The following is a 25,255-nucleotide window of genomic DNA, read 5'->3' on the forward strand; positions in this document are numbered from 1 at the left end:
AAAGCCCAGGCTCCAAGGAAACCCTGAGGCTATTCAGTAAAAAACTCCAGCCAATCTCCCTCCTCTTTCCTTGGACCCTGAGGCTCCCTCCATGATGGAGTACAATCATAGAATAGTTCAGGTTAGAAGGGACTGCTAAGGGTCAGCTTGTCCAGCCCTTCTGCCATGGTCAGGGACATATTCAACTGGATCAGGCTGCTCAGAGCCCTGCCCAGTATGACCTCCACTAGAGACACTACCACTCTGGGTGACATCAGCCAGCCCTCTCCAACGTGTAAGGCACACACAAATTTCCTTGAGTGAAAGGTGGGAAGGGGTTGCCACAGTTGGGGCTTGGACATACAGACAAGGCATAAGGAGAATGATTTGGGGTCAGCATGGGGGAAGAGAGGTGGAGGTTGTGTGCTTGGCCACACAGAGCTAAGGGTGTGTGGAGGTGACAGATGTGAGAGTCAGTATGAGCCACAGTGTCACAGGGACACCAGTACTTCTGTTGTTTTACAGTTGTTTTAACAGTATTTTACACATTCCTCACTTCTGCACTGCAATTCCTAAAAGATTTTTCTGCTTATTCAATCCAAGGGGAAATGCTGCTAATGTTTGAGATTGACAGTAAAAGCTTTTCTTTGAGTTGTAACAGCTCACTGAAAGCCTTTCAAAATGTGCAAGTAGGAATGTCTTTTTATATGTACATGGGGGGAAATGGAAACATAGGACTACATGTATTATTTTGTGTTCATTAGCATTAGATTTTGTATGGTATTTTGGCACCTATGGTATTTTTTGCCACTTAGAAATGGCTGCTCCTTGTGTTCTGCTGCCATACCTGAAGTTAATGTGGTTGGAAGAAGTTTGTTGGTCTGTGAGCTATGTTCTCTCCTGCATCAGCGTCATGGCAAAATAAGCAAAGATCTCATTTTAACAAGATGACACAAATGGTGGCCTTTGTTTGTCATTCAGAGTCTTGCAGCTAATGGTAGGGAGTGTTTGGCAGTGTGTTTTCAATCAGGGTTCAGTGTAAGTGCATCTGTTGTGGATGAGAACTGCAGGGCCCTTTGCTGGCTGAGGCACAGAGGGCAGAGTTACAGAACAGGAGGAAGCAGAGGACTTGGCAGGGGCACCACTGAGATGTTTGCTGCAGCTGAGCAATGGTATGAATGAAGAGGGCTCTGGAAATAATTGACGTAGTCTGGTTTCCAGTGCAGGGTATGAAAAGCTTTCCTGAGCGGTAATGGAAGTGTGGGCAAGAAACCAGAAAATGCCACAGGTTTATTCAGGCAAGCATGCCTTACTTTGCTGTTCAATCAGGAAATGTGTCTTTATATGTAAGACTCACAGAAGAATTACTGTGAACAGTAATTTGGTACAGGAGCAGCTTCACTGCAAACGTTCTTATCCTGAAATACTGTAAAAATTAGTAAGAAATACTTGTTACAAAGGCATTCACATTCACTTCTTTACATTATCCATCTTGCTAACTTAAAATGCAAGATTAAATATAATCTTCCTTGGCAAAGGAACTAGATTTTGTGTTTACAGAATAAATATTCAGGAAAAATCCTTTTTGTGCACAATGCATGCTTTATGATTGCTCAGTGTTGATTTATGTGCTGTTGCTGTAAATAAATCCGTGGCAAATATCCAGTAGTGTGTAACCAGGAGGGTCAGACCAATAGGAACATGAGAGACATTAATGAAAAAAAAACTGTTTCATGTTCCAACATGCAGCTTCTAAAGACTTGAAACAAAGGGCTGAGGCTGGGTCAGAATCTGCAGGATAAATGGACAATATAAAGGTGATCTGACAGCAAAGTCCCTCAGTATAACACACAATCAGAAAACCAGTTTGATGCCCCAAGTCAGAAACAGGACAAACTCAAGTTTAAATTTCAGAGTGAAAGTAATTACGCATTCCTGAAAATATACTTTCTGGGCTTTAGGCTATGGTTTGTGAACATTGCTTGGCAGAAGAAAAAGAATTTAAGATGACAGAGGCCCTGGTTAAGGAACACAGTGCTCAGCCTCTGTTTGTCCAACAAGGAACAACATCCCTACAAAACAATCCTGTTGCCAAAATGCTTCTTGCTACATTCTAATGTACGTAACCACAAACTTGCCGGCAGCTGGAATTGTGCAATCTTTTCAGACAGACTTAGAGAGCTCTCATCCTTCATAGATAAAACACCTTGAAAGCTGTTTATTCAAAGAATTTGTCCTACACCTGCTTTGAATAGGGTTTTTTTAAAGCATAGCCATTTCTGTATAAGCATTAACTGTATAGCTGTCTCAGTCTATGACAAAAAGCATGTTTTTACAAGATGTTACTTTAAAATGAAGAAGCAGGAGGAGCACTGGCTTACAAAAGAAAGATTTGTGTTGTTTTTATTATTCCTTTTGGTCACTGTGGGTTACAGAATGGAATATGCAACGCGATTCTATGCTCCTGCTTGTTTTCTAGTTGGACTGCTCAGATGTGTTGGAGGAATATCTGTGCTTGGATTCAAATATTTTACTTTCCTTTATGGATTAGTGGTCCAGTATGATGAAGTGCTGTTATCCTGTGCCTCAGCTCTAGTAACAAGACTCTTGACCTGCTGGATCAGCTCCTTCCAGGTGCCCTTTGGCACAAGAACATCATTCTTCACGGAAAACAAAAATCCCAGGTTAGTGCTCTTGCATTCATTAACTTTTTGCTCTGCCAAGAAGATTTTATTTTCTTGTTTCAGCAGATATATACCATACTGGCTTTGCTACAGGATGCCTAATAATTCAGAAGACTAACTGAATACACTGGGTAAGTAATTTCTTTCTTTGCCTATTTTTATCCTAGAGGTTTTTTTAAAGCTTATTTAATTAAAGTAAGACCTTAACATCAGATCAGCCTGTTTTGTGTCTCATGTCTCATGTCATAAATTATTATAAAAGACACAGATCTATAATTCTGAATACAAGAAAAATAATTGAGTTGATTAATATTTAACAATGCATAGATTAAACTTAGAATAAAATTTGAAATTAAAAAAAACAGAAGAAACATTTGGTTGTTTAAAATTAAATAATATCTATGAATTTCAGTTAACTACAACTCTTTTCTAGTCTACACCTCAGAAAGACTTTCTGTTTAGCAAGTTATGCCACCAGAATAAACATCTTTGTTTAATGTTAGTAGAAATTCCATTGTGGCGTTCCTAAATCAGCAAGAAGGAATTAGACTGCATTAGTTATTCATGGTTTCAGTGACATGTGGATGAAGGATTTTTCCCCCCCGCCAACTTTCCTATTGTTTTACTTCTATCACAACTTTCTTAGGAATAGAGAGCAGCAGTTGCCTGCTTCTGCCGGCTAACGACCTCAGTTGAGGCTGTTTGGGGAAACCACATTCCAGGAGAGTATGAGATCTTTCTTGAAAGCTCTCGTTGATTTTAATATTCATGCTACTGTAATAAAAATAGTAGCTAAGGCAAGGCTAAACAGAGAGTAAGAGAAGAGGCTATTCATATGGGTATTAACTTACCCATCCTGGTGGAACAGAGGTGTTTATTCAGAGCAGCAGCCTAAGAGAGGCACTGTTCTATTCCAGCAGCCTTTCTGCTAAAGGAAGCAATCAGATCACCTACCTTCTGGTAAGCTGCTGGCTTCTCTTTTTAATCCTTTCTTTAGATTTGGGCTACAGTAGATTTTCTCTCAAATCTCCTCTGTGATTTGCTCTGGGGTGGGAATGCAGTGCTGGGGGTGGAGCAAGTCCCTTCTGTGGGAAAGCCAGTCTATGACCATAGTAATGCATTTGGAGCATGTGAAGCAATAATTCGTTAAATATTTTTATAAACATAGAATTTGAAAACCAAAAGGAAATATGCTTGTTTTCTATTGAGTGAAAAATGTTTGCTTCAGATGAAATCAAAGTGGAAGTGGATTTTTTGTTTCTGATGTTTGAATTTTTAGTATTGTATTTTTAGAATATTTTATTTTATGCTGTTTCCTCATGCTGCATAATCTTGTTTTGTTTGCTTTCCTTATTGGGAAATGTCCAACAGTACAATCTACTATGAATACTCCCTTTGAGACATGTTAATGCTCATACTCATTAGTAGTGTTTTGAAGTTTGAACTACACATTTTTGGTCATGTTGAAAACTGCTTGCTCATCTGATTTCATGTTCCAATAGCTATTAATATAAATTTATATTTTGGTTTTTTTTAACTTTTAGTCAATCTTCTACAGGCAGGAGGAAATTGCCTAGGATGTACTTGGAGAAAATAAGAGATTGCTCATGACTTTTACGATGGCTTTCTACATGCACATTGACTTCCAATACACATATAATTAAAATGCTCTAGATTGTAGTTTTAAATGTTATTCTTAATCTCACTAATTTTCTGACTGAAACTAGAAAATATTGGGAGTTTATCAGTTTTCTTAGCTGGTTTAACTTTGCCTGGCTCATTGGTGGCACTTTCATTATTAAGAAATTTTGTGGAGGTAGACAAAATTCACCAAAAGAAAATACCATGAAGTGAGGCGAAATTTGATATCCAGCATGTTCCAACATCTTTCATAGGAGTTGACTTTCTAAACGGGAAATTGACTAAATGGGAATTGACTTCCAAGAGAATCTGCTGAAGGCAACAGTAATTGATCTTTGAGATTTTATTTATTTACTAATATTTCTTGAATTAAAATTTGAGAATTGCTAAATACTCTAACAAATAAAGGCACCTCAGTCCCTCTGGAAGGCTATGGAGCAGTTTGTAAGACTTCACAAGTGTGCAAATTCCTATGGAAGTACATAAGCACTTCCCTGACCAAGTTTTCCTGAATCATTTGGCAAAGGTGAATTACCTCCTTAAGAAGGAAGAGATGTGAACTGAATCTCTAACCCTTTGATTCTCAGGCCATACCTATTTGTGGACTTATTTGAGGGTCTTGGTAAAAGTTTTGCTAATGCAACATCACTCATGAGATGTAGACCCCTGAAGAATGGGAAGTGTCTGAGAAAATCCTACCCTGCCAAACCAGCCCTACAATAATTTATGGAAGAACAGTCTTTGATTTCAGCTCTAGTTTTCAACTAGTATCAACTTGTCCCTTCTTCTTTCCCTTTTGTGCATGATTTTGGCAGTGGTTTAAGTAACAAACAAGCTATTGAGAATTACCTGTATGTGGTCCTGTTTTCCTTAACTTGTCAGGTGTCGATCTCCAAAGTCCTTTCTGTTGCTGTTTGCACATACAGCTGTGAGATAAACATGAAGCTGCAAAGGATTTAGGGCCATTATGGCTGTCTGGGCTCTCAAGGTATTGTGTTTTCCCTGAGAGGAAAATTTCCCTCCATTTATTGAGAGAGGGCCTAAGAAAAAGGAAGACCTGAATGAAAATAGGGTTCTGAAGTTGTGTAGCAGAGCTCACTTGCTGACACAAGGCAGAGGCAAGTGTTGGCAGCTGTGTCATTCAGCCTGCTGTGGCCTCTGAAGCACATTGGCACACTGATTCCAGAAACCAAAAGCTCCTTCTGCTTGTGCCACTCTGTGGGACCAAGACAGCAAAGACCTTCCTTAGCATCAGAAAGCTTTTATGCTTTGCTCTTCAGACTTCATATTCAAGAGTTACTAAAATACCTGTACTGGTAATTTTGCTGCCATAAAGTTTTATCATCACAATACCCAACTATGTTAAAACAGAATGCAAAGAACCTCAGCTTTTTAATAACTGCATAAATTTAAATTTTCTTTTCTCGGGAAGCCACTGTGGATGGTAGAAGATTCCCTGTAAATATTTGTCATCTATTATAATACAGGATTTTACAACTGAAAATGGCTACCTCTGTAAAAAATCACCTTACAGCTCTGATGGTTACCCAATAAGCTCTCTCAGTAGTAGCTTTTGCTGTCTCTCACTTGCACCCTCAAAATGTGACCTAAATGTCCAAATGATGGAGAAGAGCTATTGAAGCATTCTTAAACATGTAAGCTTCCAGTGTTGGTCCCAGAAAGGAGTCATGGTGGCATGAGGATGAAGTGATAGTGACAACAGTAGGACAGGACTATTGACCAAGTTCAGTAGGAATAAAATAGCAGAAGTTATAAATGAGATAAAAAGTTAGACAACAGACACTGGGTATATCCTTGAATAGTTTTCATCATTGCCTGGAATGTAAAAGCAGTATATTCTTTATACACTTGACAAAAACATTATTCTTATGCTATTACACAGGGAGATCTGTACAGGAGACTATTTACTATATCCCACTAATTTTCTTAATAGCATGAAAAGTTTGCTGAGAACAAGCATGAGTCACGACTCAGTGAATCTTGTTTATTTAAGAAAGGCATAATCCTGAATAAAGAAATCTGTAGCTGCTCCAACACTGTGATGACACTGAATGAAATCAGTGGACTGTCAAAGCTGCGAGAAATTGTTGTCTTGGTGGAGAAGGACAGGCATAAGCTGTTTTAAAAAATTTGTTCAAAAATTTCTATTTCCAGGAGATATAAATTACTTAAGTGAAGTTGCACATGTTGATTATGGAAACTGAATCTCTAACCCTTTGATTCTCAGGCCATACCTATTTGTGGACTTATTTGAGGGTCTTGGTAAAAGTTTTGCTAATGCAACATGCCTCAAAGTGCTGAATTTTAAACTGTTTCTTCTAATTGTTTTTCGTTTCATAATGGTTTCATCCACAGTCATTTATTTATGGAAGAAATACTTCCCTACACCGTTCCAGTTACACATTTTTAGAAATCAAAAATAATCTTTTGGTAGCACAAGAGATAAGAGAAAAATGTAAAATGTTGCGTTACTTAAGAATATAATTTAAACTTTACCTTTGTGCTCTCAGGAAAGCTGCAGATTGTAAAAGTGCTACTAGGCTTCAATAGCATTGCAGTTTAAATGATCAAATTCCCTTTAGCTAGCAGGCCATCTATACTAGACATCCAAGTTCAGGTTTGCTACCATGTACACAAGTTACCTGTACCTACCAATTACTTGATGTATTATTTTCTATAGGAAAATAGCTGTATCCTACTTATCTGAGACTTCATTTCAGGAGAAGTGATAGCCACTGGGTTTGATCACTTCTTGCACAGCTCCACATTCATGTCACCTGGTTAAAAACTGCATTTTAAATTCCCACACCCTTTGAGCTGTGCTGACTGAAATAGTTGTGCATTTCAGCTCACAGCCAGAGCTTGCATTTAAAAAGCTGAAAAAAAATTTTGAAAAATCGTACATCAAGCATAAGAAACATGCAATCATTTTAAACCAGCTATGCTATAAAACGAGTATTATGCCCAGATTTTTAGCATGCTACTATCATGATGAACTCTCCAAACAGCTGCCATCATGGGAGGGGTTTCTGCTGATATTTCACATAGCCATTGAGAAAGAAATGGAGGCTGGAAGGTCTGGAAGTATTGGCCTCTATTTTGGGGTGGGGAGGGTAACTTTTTCCTCCTTTCTGTTACACAGAAAGAAACAGGTAAGGCTCATCAGGAATTTAAAGGAAGATATATGAATGGCATATTGGATGCATGAAATTTTTCCCTGCAAAACAGGATGATGGTTTTTATTCATAGAGGAATGATGTGAGAAGTAACAGGGGTCACTTGTGTGTGTGAGGAGGAGGTCAGGAAAAGAAAAAGGTAGACTGCAGTCATGCTTGCACACTTTTGACAAGTGTTAATATTTAACTTTATTCCAGTGTTCCCACAGTGTTCCTGTGGTTAGGGAAAGTGCCATTGGGATGAGAAAAGCATGTAATCTTTAAAGAGATTTGGCATCTTTTAATTTTTAGTACTCATCAGGCCTCATTTGCTATTTGATTAATTAGGAAAGTGAGTTACATCAAAAAAGCTGGTAAGGAATACATAGAATTATATCATATTCAGGGTTGATAAAACAGTCATACTTTACAAAGGAAAGCAAACCTTTCAGGAACTTTGGGGAGGGCAGGTTGTTTTAAAATGGCCATTGACCCATATTTTGAGAACATAAATTTATGAACCATGTGCAGTGGGTAAATGTAGTGTGTAAACATTTGTAATCAAATTGGTTTTGTTTTGCCAGTGTTGCATGGATGATCTTGTTTCTACTTAGGGAACTTGGATCTAGGTCATAGGATTTTGAGGAAATTATCTTTAGGAGTGCTTTAGAGTGTGTGTGGAGGGGAGAAGGGAAGGAGAAACAAATATCTTTTGAGACAGACGCCAAAAATTAGCCATTGGTCTAAGCACCCTTATACATCATCAGGACCCAAGAACTGAGACAGTCACTGCAGTCCAGGGTTCCTCATCCCCAGGGACCTCAGCCCCAGAGCAGTGCATGTGTGCACGAGGCAGAGGGATCCATGGAGCTGTGCAGCCAGCTCCCAGCACACTTGGGTCTTGTCCTGCGAGCTCCAGAGGGAGATGCTTTTACAGGATGTTTTGTTGGACTCTCTTACACAGAAGCATTCCAGGGACAGAGTGTTCCAGACTCAATCCCTGTGAATGTTGGTGGCTTCTCCTGAGTTAAGTGAGGTTAATAGCTAACCAAGCTGCATTATTCACTGCAGCAGCAAAAAGAAAAAGTTTTTTTTTTACCCTCATATTAACATTTATCTTGTGATGTTAGAGGTTGTGAGTCTCTTTTTCTGTCTTTGCTCTGGTGTTTCCCAGAAGAACAGTTTTCAAGTGAATGTCATTTGATGAAACAAATAATAATGAAATTAAAATCCTTTCTGAGATAAGAATAAATTTTAGGAAGAGGTATTCTTGTAGAAGATACAGATAGCTGTATTAGAATATGTTTCCAGGGATACAGTGTCTCCTTCTTCCTTAAAATATTTTCAATAACATAACATAGAATTACAATTCAAGATAAATAATAATGGTGAACTGAGAGTTAACAAAACCTTTGGAATCTATAACCAAAGACAGTGGCCTCATATTTATGCACTGAAAAGGTATGCAACTGTGAAAGTTAATAAAATTCACTAGTGTGCTGCTCAGGAACAGAATTTTGCAAGATAAAATCAGGCAAAATATTTGTTCTTTGTATCATTTGTGCCTTGCATGTTAATTATCTTATCCATATCTCTGATGCCACATGCATTACAAAAGATGTTCTCTCCTCTTGTTTTCAGGTAATGTGATTTGAAGATGCCAACCCCTTGGCAAATATGCTGCAATAAAAAGTCCAGAACTGAGAATGCAAAAGCTGAAATGGACAATATGGCAGAGACAAGTGAAAAAATGCAGATGAAAAAAGAAATCACATTACTAAATGGAGTTTCTTTAATTGTAGGGAACATGATTGGCTCTGGTATATTTGTATCACCCCGAGGTGTTTTAATGTATAGTGCTTCCTATGGACTCTCGCTGGTTATCTGGGCACTTGGTGGGATTTTTTCCCTGTTTGGAGCTTTGTGCTACGTTGAACTGGGAACATCCATCATGAAATCTGGAGGCAGTTATGCCTATATTCTGGAGGCATTTGGGGCCTTTGTGGCCTTCATCAGACTCTGGTCTTCCTTGCTAATTATTGAACCAACAACTCAGGCCGTGATAGCAATCACATTTGCTAACTATATTGTTCAGCCAATTTTTCCCCACTGTGAGCCGCCGTATGATGCAGTCAGGTTGATTGCAGCTGCATGTATATGTAAGTAGTGATTGCCAGAAGTTAAGAACTGTAATTGTACGTGGCCAGAAAAGGTTTTTCTAAATTTCTATTTCTTTGCATTCTGTGAAAATAATTATTACCTATCTAAAATATGTCCTTAGGAACTAATAATCTTTTATTCAGATGTATTGTGTTTGGGGCTGGTATTGCTATAGGGGAGAGGAGAATTACAGTTTGGCAGAGAGAAATTGTGACTGCTGATTAAAAATACATGTGTGTCTATGTTTCACTGGCCTAACTGGCTGTTAGGACACTGTCACATGCACAGATTCATTTATGAAAATGAAGGCAAGAGGTTGTTTGAGCATGTATGGTTGCATGCTAGTGCCCTTACTGTATAGAATTATTTCTAAATTATTTTTGTTTTGAGCATTACAAAACCCTTTTTCTTCCTTTCAGAACTGAAGTTTAGATTATAGGAAACAGAAGCAAGGCCCAATAAGGCTTCTAGATAAGAAACAGCCCACTTTGATCCACGCTTGAGAGCACTCTGGGTGACCATGTCACATTTGCGATTCAGCAGCTGGGTTTCATGCCTGGTACCAATGCACACCATGTCCTTTCCTTTCCTCATCTATCTCTGTTTTGAATCATGGGATTGCAAGACGGAGAAGCTGCCTGTGTTCCCCTCTGTGTGTGCTAGAGTGAGAGCAGATTGGCACATGGCTCAGCCCCTGGCTGGACCTGCTGCCAGCCGAGGGACAAACCTAACTACAGAGAATATGGCAAAAAGAGGAAAGGAAAACTGTTTGATCCCACCCACTCTGCAACCAAATAGTTTGGTATTTTTTGTTAGATTCTGTCAAAATGGGACTTGAGAGGACTCTGTAAGTGCGTGCTGTGCAATCTTCAGACTCAGGGCCAAATTGTGAATAACACAACTTCTAAGCCATAAGCAAGCCTGGCTTAATTCAGTATCTTCTCATATCATGCAAACTGGTTTTGTGGATTTGTCCTTATTCTGTACCAAAACTAGAGCTTGACTCAGCATGAAGAAATTTTTGATATACAGCATATAAAGAAATACTATCATTTGTGTAGAAACAGCTCTTGTTGAGTTTAATAAAATTTAAATATTATTTAAAAGGAGAAGGAGTTAGTCCTAAAGTTCAAACATTGATATGTTTTTACGGTTCTTACGTACTGTCATGAAAGCAGTATTTTTCAGAAAACCGTTGTGTAAATTTTAAACCAGGTATTTCATTTTAATAAATCTGGGTGGTCCTGAAGTGGTGAAATTTGATTCAGTTTTACTTCTTGAAAGAGTAGTGGTATCTGGATAGATGGGTTTTAAATATTACTTAAATGATGTTAAACATCCAGCGCTCCTTTCATGCATATTCTTTTTCTCTGCAGGTTCCTTAACATTTATTAACTGTGTTAATGTAAAATGGGGTACCCGTGTACAAGACGTTTTCACATATGCAAAAGTCATGGCTCTTATCTTGGTGATATCTGTTGGCCTTTACAAAATTGGCAAAGGTAAGAATCATTTTCATTTACCTAAATTCTATGAAATTAATCATATATGATAATTTCAAAATCCATGTAGGGAGATCTATAAGACTTACATATGAAGTGTTGTTTATTCTGGAAAAGAAAAATCTGCCATAGGAAGATCAGATGTATTTTATGGCTTGTTAAGCAATAGGGGATTAATTATTCAGGCCAAGTCCTGTGCTGCTTGGTCTGAATAGGAAATAGCAGCTGAATTAACATCACTTTACTGCTGACTAGTTACTAAAGTCAGCCTCAGTGTCTGACTCATGCATTACTACCTGTCCCATAACAGGACAGGGAAAGAGAAATTGCATTACTCTTACAGTTCCCCCCACCTCACCCCACCAGCACCACCCCCCAGCCAAAGAGCCCTGCCCAGAAGAGGACCAGAGTGGGTAAATCACAGCTGGGATTTGTGGGAGGGCATATTTGTTCCTAGAAACAAAGCAGACTGTAACTGCAGTTTGTGAATCACTGTGGTGTGGTGCTGCTGTAAGGCATCAGAGGGCAGATGAGCCCCCTCCTATCAGCAATAACTGGACTGAACAGGACACACTGAAAAGCTGGAGAGCAGTTTAGTCTGGTGCTACCTCAGAGCTTTCCATATGGCAATAGATTTGATTTTATTAATTTGGGCCTCTGGCACAGTGAATTCTCTTCTAGTTCTACCTCTGCTGCCTAGATAACTAAGGTTTTTACATTTTCATTTCCTTTGAAAGTCCTAAATGACATAGCCATTTCACCTTTATTCAGTTGAAATAAAGGTGGTTTCCCCTCTTCAGTTTAGGAATTATCTTTTTCTCCTGCTAAATTAGCTTATAAAACCTAACAAGCATGCTTTCTTTTCCATGTTTGCTGGCCTCCTCCTTTCCTTGGCTGCAGTTGCATCAGCTGTTACACTGTAAAGCTACATTAGACTTTAGGAAAGCTTTCTTGTCTGTCTAAGCCATTACCTCTGCATGTCAGTTGTCAGCAGTTGGTTGAAGTCTGAAGACACTTGGACAGCTAAACCCAACCCTAAGGGCAGAGACATGAAGATTCAGAGAAGAAGCATTGCTTAAGGGTCACACTTGCATGAAGGAGTAGTTCCCCTCATAAAATTGCTGCAGTTTTGCAAAAGTGTGATTCTGTGATGTCACCTCTGTAGCAGCACTGCCCCTGCTTTCAAGCTGCCTCCTTCAAAACTGCCTCCACTCCTCTGCTCACCGCTGTGCTGTTGGATCCAGGGGCTGCTCCCTCTGCTCCCACATACTGCCCATTCTGTTCCTTCTGCATTGCTCTGTGGGCTCAGGGAGGGTTGAACCGTAGAGGAAACATTATGGTGAGGCACACGAAATGCTGAGAGCTTTTACTGGCAGTAAAGGTCTCATCTCAGCTTTGTTTAAGCAGAACTGAGCACTTAAATACAGGAAAGACTGGGACGAGGAACGATGTAGATTTCTGGAGGAAGCTGTGATCAGGTCAATGACCGTTTTAAAGTCAGCAGCTATTTTAATGAAAAGAACAGTTATGATGTTTTAGCCCTGCCATATTCTTTCTGATGTGCTTGGATGCACTACTTGTGTTAAAAGACTGTAAATATATCTGATTTTGAGTATGAGGCCTTTAGCAAAAAAAAACACAAAAAACTTTTCTTGAACATTTTGTTTTGTTTTTTTTCTTTCACTTTCCAACTATTTGCTCCTCCAGAGTATGTGTACATCTCATAGCTTCTCTTCTTTGGTTTAAACAGTCTCCTGCTCTTCGATGACTGAATTGCTTTTGTAGTATCACGCCTTAGTTGAATAAGTGCTTTCATTTTACAAAAAAGACATTAATTTCTTTCCTAATTGAGGTTTCAGCATGTTTCTATCTTCTCTGTATACTTAACCCACTTCCATTTTCACTAAATTGTAGACTTTCCTTCTGCAATCTCAGTAAGGCCTTTCTTCCCCTTTCCAGGATGGCAGTGAAGGCTTATGCAGTTTCACTAACATTTTGCCTATTTTGCAGCCTTCTGCAGGCTGTCATCTCAACCAATGAAAATAAACTAAAGCCGGATTTTGAAAGGAAAGATTTTTAATCTCACCACTTAGTTTTGGGGAACACTCTTGTGGGTCAGAGCATCCCATGAAAACTATGCCTAAAGGAGGTCCCCCCTCTAGTGGCCACTAATTCGTCTGGTGAAATAAAAGCACAGCTATTAGGAAGAACTATGAGACAGATTCAGGAACTGAAAGTGGCTTTGCCAAATACCTCATCCTGGCTGACAGGGTACTGCATGCCCTTGGTATGGCTCCCTCCTTCGGTAGGGCAAGCATTAATATCAGAAGAGGACTCTGTGAATTCTGGTGGAATTACCAAAAGTCACATCCAAATAACAAACATGAAAATGTTCTGTTTTCTCCCTGTGCAAGTGTAGCTGTCTGAACATCTGGCTGAAACTCTCTTGTTTGTTAATTAAAAATGTAAGTTGTGCAGTTTTAGATACAGTAATGAAACCTGGATGCAGTGGGGTGTTATTTCCTTTTGGCTAGCTGACACTTCAGGTGTAGCACCCTTCTAAGTTGCAGTCCTTGAAATATAACAGCTGATTGGCACCTGCCATTTGTACAGGGGAAATCGAAAACCTGAGAGCTCCGTTTGAGGGCTCAGCAACAAGCCCAGGGATGATCGCCCTGGCTCTCTACTCTGCCCTCTTCTCCTACTCAGGATGGGACACGCTCAACTATGTCACCGAGGAAATGCAGAATCCTGAGAGGTAAACACAGGCTTTTCCTTTGAACCACTGACAGCTGATGGCAGGACAAGCCACTCTGTTTCTGATTAGTCAAATTACTTTCCTTTCTCTTCAAATGAAGGAGTAAGTAGGAGAACTCTTTCTGATTATTGTGCTCATTTATCACTTGTATCACACTAATGAATCATTTATCTGTATATATGTATTTTACATCTTACACTTCAGACTACAACTTTTAAAGAAGGAGAACAAATCCCTGCTGAAAGCAAGGAGAGGCAAAGGTGCATCTAGCCCTCTAAAATTTCTTGCATCTTTTCAGATGGAATATTTAGGCGCAATATTTTTCCAAGACATTTTTTTGCCACCAGTAGAGTAAGACAGTGTCAGATTTATGGCTTTTATGATGTGATCTTCAGCATTGTTGTTTATGGGCAAATACTATCTCCTTCCTTCTGTAGGGATGTCAGCCCTGTGGGTTCAAAATGATGGAGGTACCCATTCTGGGAACAATCTTCTATTTAAGTATTTCTCATTTAAATAACATGGAATAATTTTTTCCATTTTCCTTTTGCAGGAACCTACCTCTTTCTATTGCAATTTCAATGCCTCTTGTGACTATTATTTACTTATTGACTAATATAGCATACTATGTAGTGTTGGACATGTCAGCTCTCCTCACAAGTGATGCAGTGGCTGTGGTAAGTTGTGGAACATAACCCAAACAAAAGACTTTACAGGAAAATTTTAGGTAGCATGCTTGGCAAACAGTTGAAATACTTTCATGCTGAAGGCTGCTTAAAACATTTTTTCATATAACACTACCAGTATATTAGAAGGTGCATATCAAGAACATATAAAAAAAAAATCTCTTGAAAACTTGTATTTCATACTCTGTAAATCCTGCTCTTTACACTACATAATAGGAAATATGCTTTTGCCAGGGTCAAAAAGCTATAGAAAGTCCGGGTGGCTGAAGAACCAGGTTTTTTTGTTGTCATTCTAATGTACAGTATGTAATGTTTAACACTGCACAACCACAGCAATATTTTTTAGTGCAGAAGTGTGCACTTAAATGTTTTTTAAAACCTTATCAGTATTTTATACAGAAATAAAATAACTCATGAATTACTACAATTGGGATTTGTCAGAATACTTTAAAGTCAATACATCATCCTCTTTTCCATCATTTAATTAATCTAGGCTTGGATATTTTTTAAAAATCTTTTTTAATGTATCTGCCAATTTTATTTTGATGCTGATCAGTTTTTCCAAATTCTAGTTTTCTAAGTCACTATGGTATGTCATAGAAAAGCATGGCTATGACACTACCTTTGGGATGATGTGTTTTCATGAGAGTTTCTCAGAATTATCCATGTGCCTAACATAGAGGGCCTCACCATTATTTTTTTTCTGTTACAGACATTTGGAGGTGAAACCCTTAGTCATGCCAAGTGGATAATACCTATAGCAGTGGCCATGTCTTGCTATAGTGGCTTAAATTCATCAATTATTGCAGCATCTCGGTATGAAATAGAAGATTTATTTTAAATAATTGAAAAGGAATCATTAATCTGCATTCTTTACTACTCCTTGGTAATTTTTGCTATGTCAAGTTATACATTTGTGATGGAGGTCATCTTCTCATGATGTCTTCTCATGATCAGCACTATTTGATAAACTAAAGCCACTTGAGAAGAGAGCAGCACTTAGAAGAGAGTAACAAAAGAATTATTTCTTGCTTTGTCAGGAAGGAAAAAGCTATTTCTATGGTTGAGTTTCCTTAGTCTTTTTTTAGGCTTTTCTATGCTGGAGCCAGAGAAGGACATCTCCCTGTCAGTCTGAGCTTGATTCACATAAAGTGCTTCACACCAGTCCCTGCTCTTCTGTTCAATGTAAGTGACACCCCAGCCTCGTGCCTGGCTGGGGCAGTTGGGGTTTGGACCACAGGTAAAATATCTCTGCTCTGCCTTGGACTTCTCACAGACTTCTCCTGCCCTGGAGACATCTTCTGCATATGCCTACAATTTCTAAAACTCATTGAGGGGGTGGGAGTGGTGTTATTTTGTCTGATACAGGGTTTTTTTTCAGTGGAGAGAGAATGGCTTGATTCATGTTCATATGATCTTCAAACAATATTAGTGAGGAGTACAAAAGTACTGCTGAGAAAACAGCGAATGGCTAAAGATGTAATGGCATAGACAAGAGCTGTTTAAGTGTCACTGGAGACAAATATGTCAGGAACATCTCTTTGACCCTGCTGTAGGCTGATGTTCTACAATTGTAGTTATAACAGGAGAGACAAAGCTTTTAAAATTAAATTTCTACCATTGGATGCCTATAGCCCTGTTGACGTTTTTTCTGCTGTCACTATACAAATGAGCTCTTGTGACACAAAATTGTGGAACCATAAGTTATAGAATTACAGGAAATTATTTTCATAAATAATACATGTATTCAAGTGTGCATTTTATTTGGTGTCTGCCATTGATCTCTGTTACATATCTTTTATGATTAGATTATCATACTCATCCTATTTGACATCAAATAATTTACTAAAAATTATAATCTCATTATGAAGACTCTTCTCATAGGGACTCTGTTTGCACTAGCAAGTTGATTTATATTCTCTTAATATACCACCATTCACATTTTTTGTGTGCAAAGTGGAAGTTTTTTCTGCTCATCTGTTAAAATAGTCATTGAATTCCTGGTGGTTTAGGTCTTTCCATGCAGGCAGTACAGCACACCTGCGGGGCACAGAATTGACTCTAATGGTCTCAATTTATGAGTGGACTGATATCCTAAGCTCATACAAAGAGATTGGAAACAGGCCAGTTTATAATTTTACTAGGTCTTTATTTTCACATTAAAAAGTCTTTGTTTTTATTATCCCTAGGGCTTAATGACTTTGCTTTATCTCCTTGTGGAAGATGTTTTCCTCCTTATTAATTACTACTGCTTCAACTACTGGCTCTTTGTGGGTCTATCTATTGCAGGACTAATATATCTGAGATATACTCAGCCACATAGACCACGGCCTGTTAAAGTAAGTAAAAAAGATGGGAAGAAAGCTCTAAAAGCCAGATAATGCATGTGTTTATAGATGTATAATATCACAGCCATAACAGTAGCAGTTATTATTATAGATTATTTATTAGCCATAGAAATTCTTTCAAAATACAAGATGAAGGAGTAATACCCATTAGAGTCCAGAAGAACATCAGTTCTGGTAGTTTTGCTGTGAGATTGAAAAGATATATCCAATTATTCTTCTTTCATTCAGATTTATAATATTTTTTTGCTTCAAAACAAATGAGGAATAAATAAATGTCTGAGGTTTATAGCCCATCCTGGAAGAATAGCAGACCTCAGCAGAGCTGGTGATGGAGGCTCCATAGGGGTTAACACTCTGATCAAACCTACGTGATTTAGCAAAAACAGTAAAATCCCTCCAAAGGCCATAAATGTCCACACTTCTGCCCACACAGAAATTAGCTTAAATAATCAAATATATTCTGAATGTTCCCTCCCACTGGGTAGTGGTCATAGACTGTAAAATGCAAGTTTAATGATTGACTTAGAAGAGCATTTGAATATCAGTTAGACAAGGGAGACTGCACAGAAACAAAGTGTGCCTAAAACCTGTTTCTACTTTTAATCCAGTGATTGTCCAGGAAGCAAGGATGGAAACACACAGCAGGCACACAAAACCATGCACTGGCTCCTGTTTGTTGGCTTGCTGACCTGCACTTTGGCTCTGCAGTGATGCAGTAAAAATCAAGAGAATTACAAATTAACACCCCCCAAATATTTCTTCTTTGTCAATCTCTCTTCCTAAACTCCTGCATCATTTTTACAAACACATTTCCTTTCCATTTGTGTAACATCCTGATTAATTTTTAAAAAGTTCAAACAAAGGCATAAAATATCCTAAGCACCTCCTGCTAAAAACCTTCACAATTTTCCACAGCAGACAAAATATTCCTGAAGCACGTTCACACTCAATTTCCAATTTTTCCCACAAAATATGTGGAAGATAAAGCCTTATTGGCAATTTTGCCTCTGACTCTACTAAGGATTACAGTCAGATTTTACACAAAATTGCTGTTTAATTCCTGTCAGCATTTGCCAGCTTAGTCAACACCACAACTCCACCTTTACCATTTCCTTTTCTGAATGTAGCACTTGGTTTTCACCAACTTACATTTTTAATATTTATAAGGAAAAAAAGAAAGTATTTATATCAGTAAACTCTCACCAATTTTAGCTGGCATTCAAATGTCAACTCCTGGACCCTTAAAAGGCTCACTACAAGAGGCAGTAAAAAAATTAAAGAAAATAAATTTATAAAGAGGTTTTTGAAACTTTCATAGAATCATAGAACCATAAAATGTCAAGGTTTGGAAGGGACTAACCATCCCTGCCACGGTAGGGACAATTTCCACCAGACCAGGTTGCTCAAGGATTTATTCAACCTAGCCTTGAACTAGTGCCAGAGTTAGGGTATCCACAACCTCCTTGGGTAACCTGATCTAGTGTCTCACCACTTTCACAGCAGAGAATTTCTTCCTAATACCTAACCTAAATTTCTCCTCTTTCAGTTTTTACTATTATTCCTTATCCTATCACTACAGTTCCTGGTGAAGCATCCCTCTCCAGCTTCCCTGTAGGTCCCCTTAAGACACTGGAAGGTTGCTGCAAGGTGTCCATGAAACCTTTTCTTCTCTTGGCTGAACAGCCCCAACTTTCTCAGCCTGCTGTCATAGGGAAGGTGCTTCTGTCTTCTTATCATCTTCATGGCCCATCTTTCATTATTTATGATATGATATTTGTTAAGTGCCCACAAAAATGGGAGTAAAGTCCATTAGTTCTACAACATCAAGATGGTAATTGACAGTCTAGTGAGGTAGTTCCCAACCAAAACTACACATAACTATTCAGAACTAAATTTGGAGAGAAAGTACATTACTTAAAGTACTTCTTTCAAATGCTGATCTTTTACTAATTGTAAAGGAACTGAGTTTATGCAGACCTGAAAATAATAAAATAGTCAGATGCTCAGATGTGCACCAAATAAGAGGCTCTCAGCAGTGTACACAGAAGCTAATAAATTATGCTGACTGTAAGCAGCCAAAAAGATTCAGTACATACTTTTATTATTGACATGTCTAACTTTAATCTGTAAAGCCTGAATTTTTACAATAGTGTTTGTTGCATCTTTTAACAAATGCTGTATTTTTTTTTTCTCTTCACAGCTTAGCCTCTTCTTCCCTATAGTATATTGTTTGTGTTCCCTATTCCTGATTATAGTGCCTCTCTACAGTGACACAATCAATTCCCTTATTGGCGTTGGTATTGCCCTCTCAGGCATCCCTGCATATTATTTGGGAGTCTATCTGCCAGTTGAAAAACGACCTAAATGTCTACTTTGGCTCTCTGGTAAGGAACATCATATCCCAGTCACCATATCAAAACCTTGGTCAGAAGAAGGAAAGAGTAATTTTTCCTAAAATCCTTTTTTTTATGAAGTTTTGCTATGCTTTGGTATGTGGCATGTCTGAGATCATCTGCTTTATCACATGGTCCTGAAAACAAAACCGTGCTTACCTGTACAAAACATTCCAATATGTGGGTGTCATAACTATGCTGACTCTATAAAAGCCATGTAGGATTGTGAATACTAAAACTAATCTTTTTAATACCCTGGAAGGCAGAAATACCAGAACATCTTTGCTTCACTTTCCGTCCAAGGAATGGAACAATCCAAATCAGAGGCATGCACAGATTTTTCAGAAACAAGGAAATAATTAGTCATTGGTTTGAAGGGTAGTTGCCAGTCCTCAAATTCAGGCAGTCTTGAAAAGCAAATCTTTAATATTTTTATTTATTATACTTTAAATTCAGCTATCAATTCAATGAAAATGTTGATGAAAACCTGATTAAACAAGAATTTCAGCTTAATTATTGGCTTCTTTTGCCTTTAGCTATTTATACCTTATGCTTAATTTTATTGATTAAGGTGTTTCAAGATTTTCCTAATATCTGTGTAGTGTTTTCAAATCCTCAAAATCCAGATGTATGTCTAAGATATATTTAAATTTCTGTCACACATTTTTGCCGGTACAGCTACAACGACGAAGTATGTTCAGATGCTCTTCTACTGTGCTGTGTCAGACCTGGACATAGACATGGAACCCAAAGCAGCTAAGAGTAAATAGAGTTGCCTCAACACTGAGAATTGTGCCTTGACATCTCCTGTCTGGATCAATCTTTATCATCTGAATTTCTCCCCATATTTTCAGTCATACTAGAGCACTAACCACTGTACTGTGCATGAGTTTGATGTCAGTTAAATTGTGATGGTTTTATAAAACACTCTGTTTTCCAGGATTTCTTTTTAAAATTCTGTTTGTTAATACTGACTTATCACATAACATGTTGAACTATAAAACGCTTGGTTGAATAGGATGAAGGTTTGACAAGAAAGTTTCACAGATATTTATGCTTGTCAGCTCTTTGAATGTAGAATCTGAGAACAAAGTAGAGATGGAGGCAGGTTTTGATATAGAAGAACAATAGATGTCTAAATTGACAATTGCTGAGCCAGTCATTACTGGACAGCTAAGAAAGCAAAAGTTAAGTCAAGCTGGAAGGGGGTTTTATGACTAGAGCAAAATATATGTTGACCACAAACAAAAATATGTTTATACCAAGTAGAAATAGGTCTTTGGAAAAGTGGGAAGACACCATAGGCAAACAAGCAAGCCAATGTGGCAAGCAGAAAAAAGGTCTAAGAATTCTCTGTTACAAGAAAAACTGAAAAACAATTTTTAGCTTAAACTTTAACATACTTACTCACATAATTGGATAGTAATAACCATAATATGGTAATGATAGTAGTTATCATAGGCTATAGGTAAAAGTAAAGGTATAGATTGGTTCTTATGTATTACGATGCTCAGCAAAGAAAATTATATAATGCGTTGTTACCAAAACTAAAGGGTCTTCAGGCTTGTCTGCAGCTAGAGCTGACAGCTGAAGCTGAAGCTGCAGGCTCTGTCACCCATGACCCTGGTCTGTTGTAACATCTTGGATGCAATAAACTGCATTTTGAAGAACCACCTGAAGTCCCACATCTCTCCTCTCAGGCTCTTGCTAGCCACACCTGCTAGAGGGAGGGAGGGAGGGAGGGCAAAAAGAGTTTACACTTGGTGCTTGGTGATGTTTGAGAACATTCTACCTACATGCCGAGACCAGATGGGGGGGAAAAAAAGAAAAAGGAAAAGTTACTTACTGATTTAAAACTAAAAAATCCTTCCTCTATGTAGAAGTGCAGAGTCATTTAGAAACAGAAGAAAGGCAAATTTGATAGTAATAGTCATAAGTTAAAGGGCAAGCTGCTGAACCAGATGCCTGATGTGCAAAAGAATTTCAGAACTATTGCAATGCACAATGTGTGTTCAGGTCAAAACACAGTCTTCATGGTGATATTACCTTATTTCTGATTAGACCTTCCTCTTGCCCATATTGTGCCATCATATGAGGAATCCTGCAAATTACATCCATCTTTCTCTTGCTATCTTAGGACTTTGGTCCTGGCTGTCTATGAGACTGGATGATCATGGAAGCAGAATTTAAATTGCCAGTGGAGTCACATTTGACTCCACAAGAGGGAGAACTCCTCTGCCTGATGCTCTCAGGAAAAAGAGCCTGCTGCTTTTAGACCTGCTCGGAGCAGTAGAACCAGAGTGATGTGTTTATTCCTGCCCCCAGCAAAAGTCTTGAGATGTACAGACTTAACTTCAGAGTACAGTGTCAGCTACATATTCTGAATAATATGTATGTACAACAACCTGCTGCAAGTCCAATGAAGATGAGGTTAAAGTTCAAACATTCCTCTTTCTTTATAGGATTGCCTTGGTGTCTTTAGCAGCAGACAGACTTTTTTCATTCTAGATGTTTTCAATATGTAACAGCATGAATGCAAAGGATCAAGGACATCTTTTTTAGAATTTCCCATTAACTATAAATAATAAATGAGCTAATCATAGTTAATATATAATAAAATAGCTATTTATGGAAATGAAAAAAATTGTTCTGCTTGAATGTCTGAGTAGTTTTCCATCCTTATTCTCCCTTTTTTTTCTTCTCTATCTTTTTGTCAGATAAAACTTGAGAAATACCCAAGTCTCTGTGCTATTTGGTAGTGAAGGACTATTTATAAAGACACTCTTGGGAAAACACAATGTTGATATCCGATGCCTGTTGACCTGCTGCCAATATGATGTCAGTACCTGGACAGCTTTGTTCTATAGTTGTTATTTTTCCATATCACTCTGTTGAATTCACTTCCACTTTAACTGCCTTCTAGAGCAATCCCCTAGCTCTGCTCACATAGTGGAATACCAAGCCATCCTTACCTTCCATCTCAGTTTATGATATCCATCTGCTGCCAGTAATTCTCTCAATACATGAAGGTACTCTTAGTCAGCTCCTCCTAGTAATATCTGCAAAAAACAATAGGCACAAAGTGGGCAAGATAGATGTAAGAGGTAGGCAGCAAAAAGTAGCAGAAGGGGAAGGGTATGCAGATTTCATATTATTTTCTTCATTTTGCTTACTCTACTCTCAGGCAGTACCTGCATTAGTTGTACTGCTTGCTACAAATCCAGATGGTAAAGAGATGGAAAGAGTACGGGGATGCTTCCCAGTTTTGTATGGGCAAGGTCAGGAAGGCCAAGATGAGCTGAAGCTGAACTTGGCAAAAGATGCAAAGGGAAATAAAAGGGTTGCTGCAGGTATGTCTACCAGAAAAGGTAGCTCAAAGAAAGTCCCATTCTGGAAACATTCAAGAGCAGCTTGCATGGGGCTCTGAGCAACCTGATCCAGTTGAAGATCTCTCTAACCATGGCAGGGTGGTAGGACTCTTAAAAGTTCCTTTCCAACCCAAATTATTTTATGATTCTATGAGTCTTGAGTCTATGATTCTTCATTATGGCTAAATGGCTGAGTGGAGCAGAGGGCATGCTGAGTTCCTGCACCGTAATTTTTTTGTCCTGTTGATATCCATGGCAATAAAATATTAAGTTCCAGGTTAGAGAAAGGATGGGGACTGACAGCTCAGCCTCCTGTGTGACTGGGAAGATGTATCAGCACAGGCCAGGGTGGTATAGTGCAGTCTCCTGAATACAGCACAGGCAATCAATTTCTGCTAATGGTCAAAGCAGGGTGCATTTGCAAAATCAGTTCCCTGGAAACAAGACGTGGGGCAAAAGATTTTGACAGTGAATCATCTTCATGCATTCTACACCCTGGGCACAAGCCATGCTGGTTTTCAGCTGCTCTGTGTCTCTACCACATTGCTTGGTAGAACAAAATGGGCTGTAACACAAACATGGGCACTAGGAAATAATCAGCCAGGAATGATTTCTGTGTGAAGTAGAGTCACAATATATATTTCTCACCCTTAAGTGCACTCTAGGACACTGTCAGAGAAATGCTGTGCTCTGGGTGAGCACAGGCATCAGAGCAGTCCTGTGGTGCCAGGGAGATCTGTGGATAAATGACAGTGGCTTGAGCAGAGCTGAAGAAGACAGGCAGGTGTTCAGAGCAATAGCATTGCTGAGGACATGAAGAGGGGTACAAGTAGCTTTCTGCACAAAGAGAACAGACACTCAGCATCCTTCAGCCAGAACAGGAATATTCACACTCTGACATCTACCAGGATATAAATAATCCTAATGAAGTGGCTGCTTCATTGATAGACTGGAGGCTGTCAGCCTTTAAGTGGTGTGAGCTATGTGCTTCTGCTGAGAGCCAGCATGGCTGGGCAGTGCCTGTGGGGAGCAAGGAATGACAGCAGCTAGTATTCAGGCTCTCAAATTAATTAACATTAAAAAATCCCTGTGATCTAATAGAGCAGTGCTGAATTCTTTTCTGTCAGGTCTTTTAGTTTCTCTGTTTATTCTTTAGTTGCATTTCTAATCTTGCACTGCAATAATGAGGCACGGAAAGGGCATTTGTTCAGATAAGTTTGTTCTTTTATTAGTTACTTTTTGGTTTTAAAAGGAGAAAATACTATAGAATCAAAAGATGCAAGTTGGGTTTAACCACAAATACAGAACAGTTAAAAGCAGAAATGCAATTAACAATTGCAGAATGCAGAGAGCTGATATGGAACAAGGGAAAAAATCAGCAATTGGTGTGGAAGGACATCAACCAAGACTTTACTTCTTTTTATTTTCTTTCCCTTTCTTTTCCCCTACTCTTCCTTTTCTTACTGTTTCACTGCCGTAACTAGAATTCACATGAGAGTGATTTTACTTTGTTCAGAAGTATTAAGGACAGTGATTTCTTCTCATTGCCTCATTTTTCCCCTCCTCCCCTTCAAGATTTGCTTTAATGACTTGTCCTAGTTAAGTTTAAAGAGATTTTTTATGTTCCCAGATATTCCATAGTATGATCACTTAACCTGTAAATTATAATTGCAGATTTGGTACCCATGCAGACTGATTATTATAGTTGGTACCTGCTACCTCCCTTTTAGCTTTCATTATATCTTTGCACTCAAGGAAGCTAAGACAGTTACATTTTAGGAATAAACAGGATACAAAAAATAATATGTTTATCTTTCAGGTGCTTATTGCTTTCATATAATATTGTTAACTATTAAAAGAGAATCTGCTGAGTACTATCTGGGTATGGTAAGAATTAGACCACAGTTTGAGATTTTAAAAAATACTTCTGTGCACATTTGTAATGGACCAAAACTCAAACCAGTGTTTGTGAGGTCAAAAGGAGATATGTTAACTGAAAACTTGACCAGATATACTTTCAAAAGCAGCTCTGCCTTGCTGTTGCATTGATAAATCTAGTGCTTCTCACTGAAAAGATCAGTCATGGGTGGTACAGGCCTTCTTTCAGTAACTTAGCTTCCTTTAAATCTTCCATATAATGAAGAAAACTGTATGACATCTGAGTTAAAGATTTTGTAGGCATGCCCTACAAAGCAGAAAAAAATCAAAACAAATTAATCTGAATTTAGTCTAGCAAGGAAAGGATGAGAAGAAAAGTGAAAGAAGGCTCTGAAAGAGTCAAAATATGCTGGTTGACAAACACCATTAAATTGCTGCTCCTTTTCATAAAAATCATGCTCCTGTAAAAAGTGTAAGACATTAAAAATTAATCAAAAAATCTTCACTGAATTTGGCTAAAGTTTTAATTGGTGAGCATTTAAGATTTTTTTTCCTTTCAGTCACTCTGAACTTGGGTAAAAGGGAAGAAGAAAAGTTACTGAATTAGAAGATTATTTTAAGCTGTGTTATTTTTTAATTACCAGCACATCACTGATGCTGGGTAAAAATAGGAGCCCGTTTT

The 25,255-nt window shown here is 38.3% G+C and overlaps 1 protein-coding gene and 1 long non-coding RNA gene across 4 annotated transcripts; one reads left to right on the forward strand and one right to left on the reverse strand.

The window, feature by feature from the left end:
- Window positions 1–2,356: 2,356 nt before the first annotated feature.
- Window positions 2,357–3,597, reverse strand: LOC140682451 (uncharacterized). The gene is made up of 2 exons (XR_012054221.1): window positions 3,515–3,597; window positions 2,357–2,639 (listed from the first exon to the last, which is right to left on the reverse strand). It is a non-coding gene; the product is annotated as an uncharacterized lncRNA (long non-coding RNA).
- Window positions 2,576–21,000, forward strand: LOC100220197 (Y+L amino acid transporter 2). Of its 3 annotated transcripts, none has more exons than XM_072924808.1 (10): window positions 2,576–2,663; window positions 9,122–9,639; window positions 11,017–11,142; window positions 13,756–13,900; window positions 14,454–14,577; window positions 15,299–15,402; window positions 15,675–15,771; window positions 16,776–16,925; window positions 19,135–19,318; window positions 20,006–21,000. In XM_072924808.1, the coding sequence occupies exons 2-10, from the start codon at window positions 9,138–9,140 to the stop codon at window positions 20,095–20,097; spliced, it is 1,524 nt and encodes a 507-aa protein (XP_072780909.1). In that variant the 5' UTR covers window positions 2,576–2,663; window positions 9,122–9,137; the 3' UTR covers window positions 20,098–21,000. The 3 variants fall into 3 exon arrangements, with proteins under 3 accessions (XP_072780909.1, XP_030122254.4, XP_072780910.1); XM_030266394.4 differs by lacking the exon at window positions 2,576–2,663 and adding an exon at window positions 2,689–2,794; XM_072924809.1 differs by lacking the exon at window positions 2,576–2,663 and adding an exon at window positions 3,504–3,623.
- Window positions 21,001–25,255: the final 4,255 nt, after the last annotated feature.

The sequence above is a fragment of the Taeniopygia guttata genome, chromosome 2 (genome assembly GCF_048771995.1).
Source record: "Taeniopygia guttata chromosome 2, bTaeGut7.mat, whole genome shotgun sequence".
NCBI classification, from domain to species: Eukaryota; Metazoa; Chordata; class Aves; order Passeriformes; family Estrildidae; genus Taeniopygia; species Taeniopygia guttata.

Bases quoted from the DNA above. Each gene is read 5' to 3' on its own strand.
- LOC100220197 (XM_072924808.1), top strand. From the start codon at position 9,138: ATGCCAACCCCTTGGCAAATATGCTGCAATAAAAAGTCCAGAACTGAG. The intron at 9,640-11,016 runs GTAAGTAGTGAT...TTTTCTCTGCAG, and splicing joins GATTGCAGCTGCATGTATAT to GTTCCTTAACATTTATTAAC. The intron at 19,319-20,005 runs GTAAGGAACATC...TTGCCGGTACAG, and splicing joins ATGTCTACTTTGGCTCTCTG to CTACAACGACGAAGTATGTT.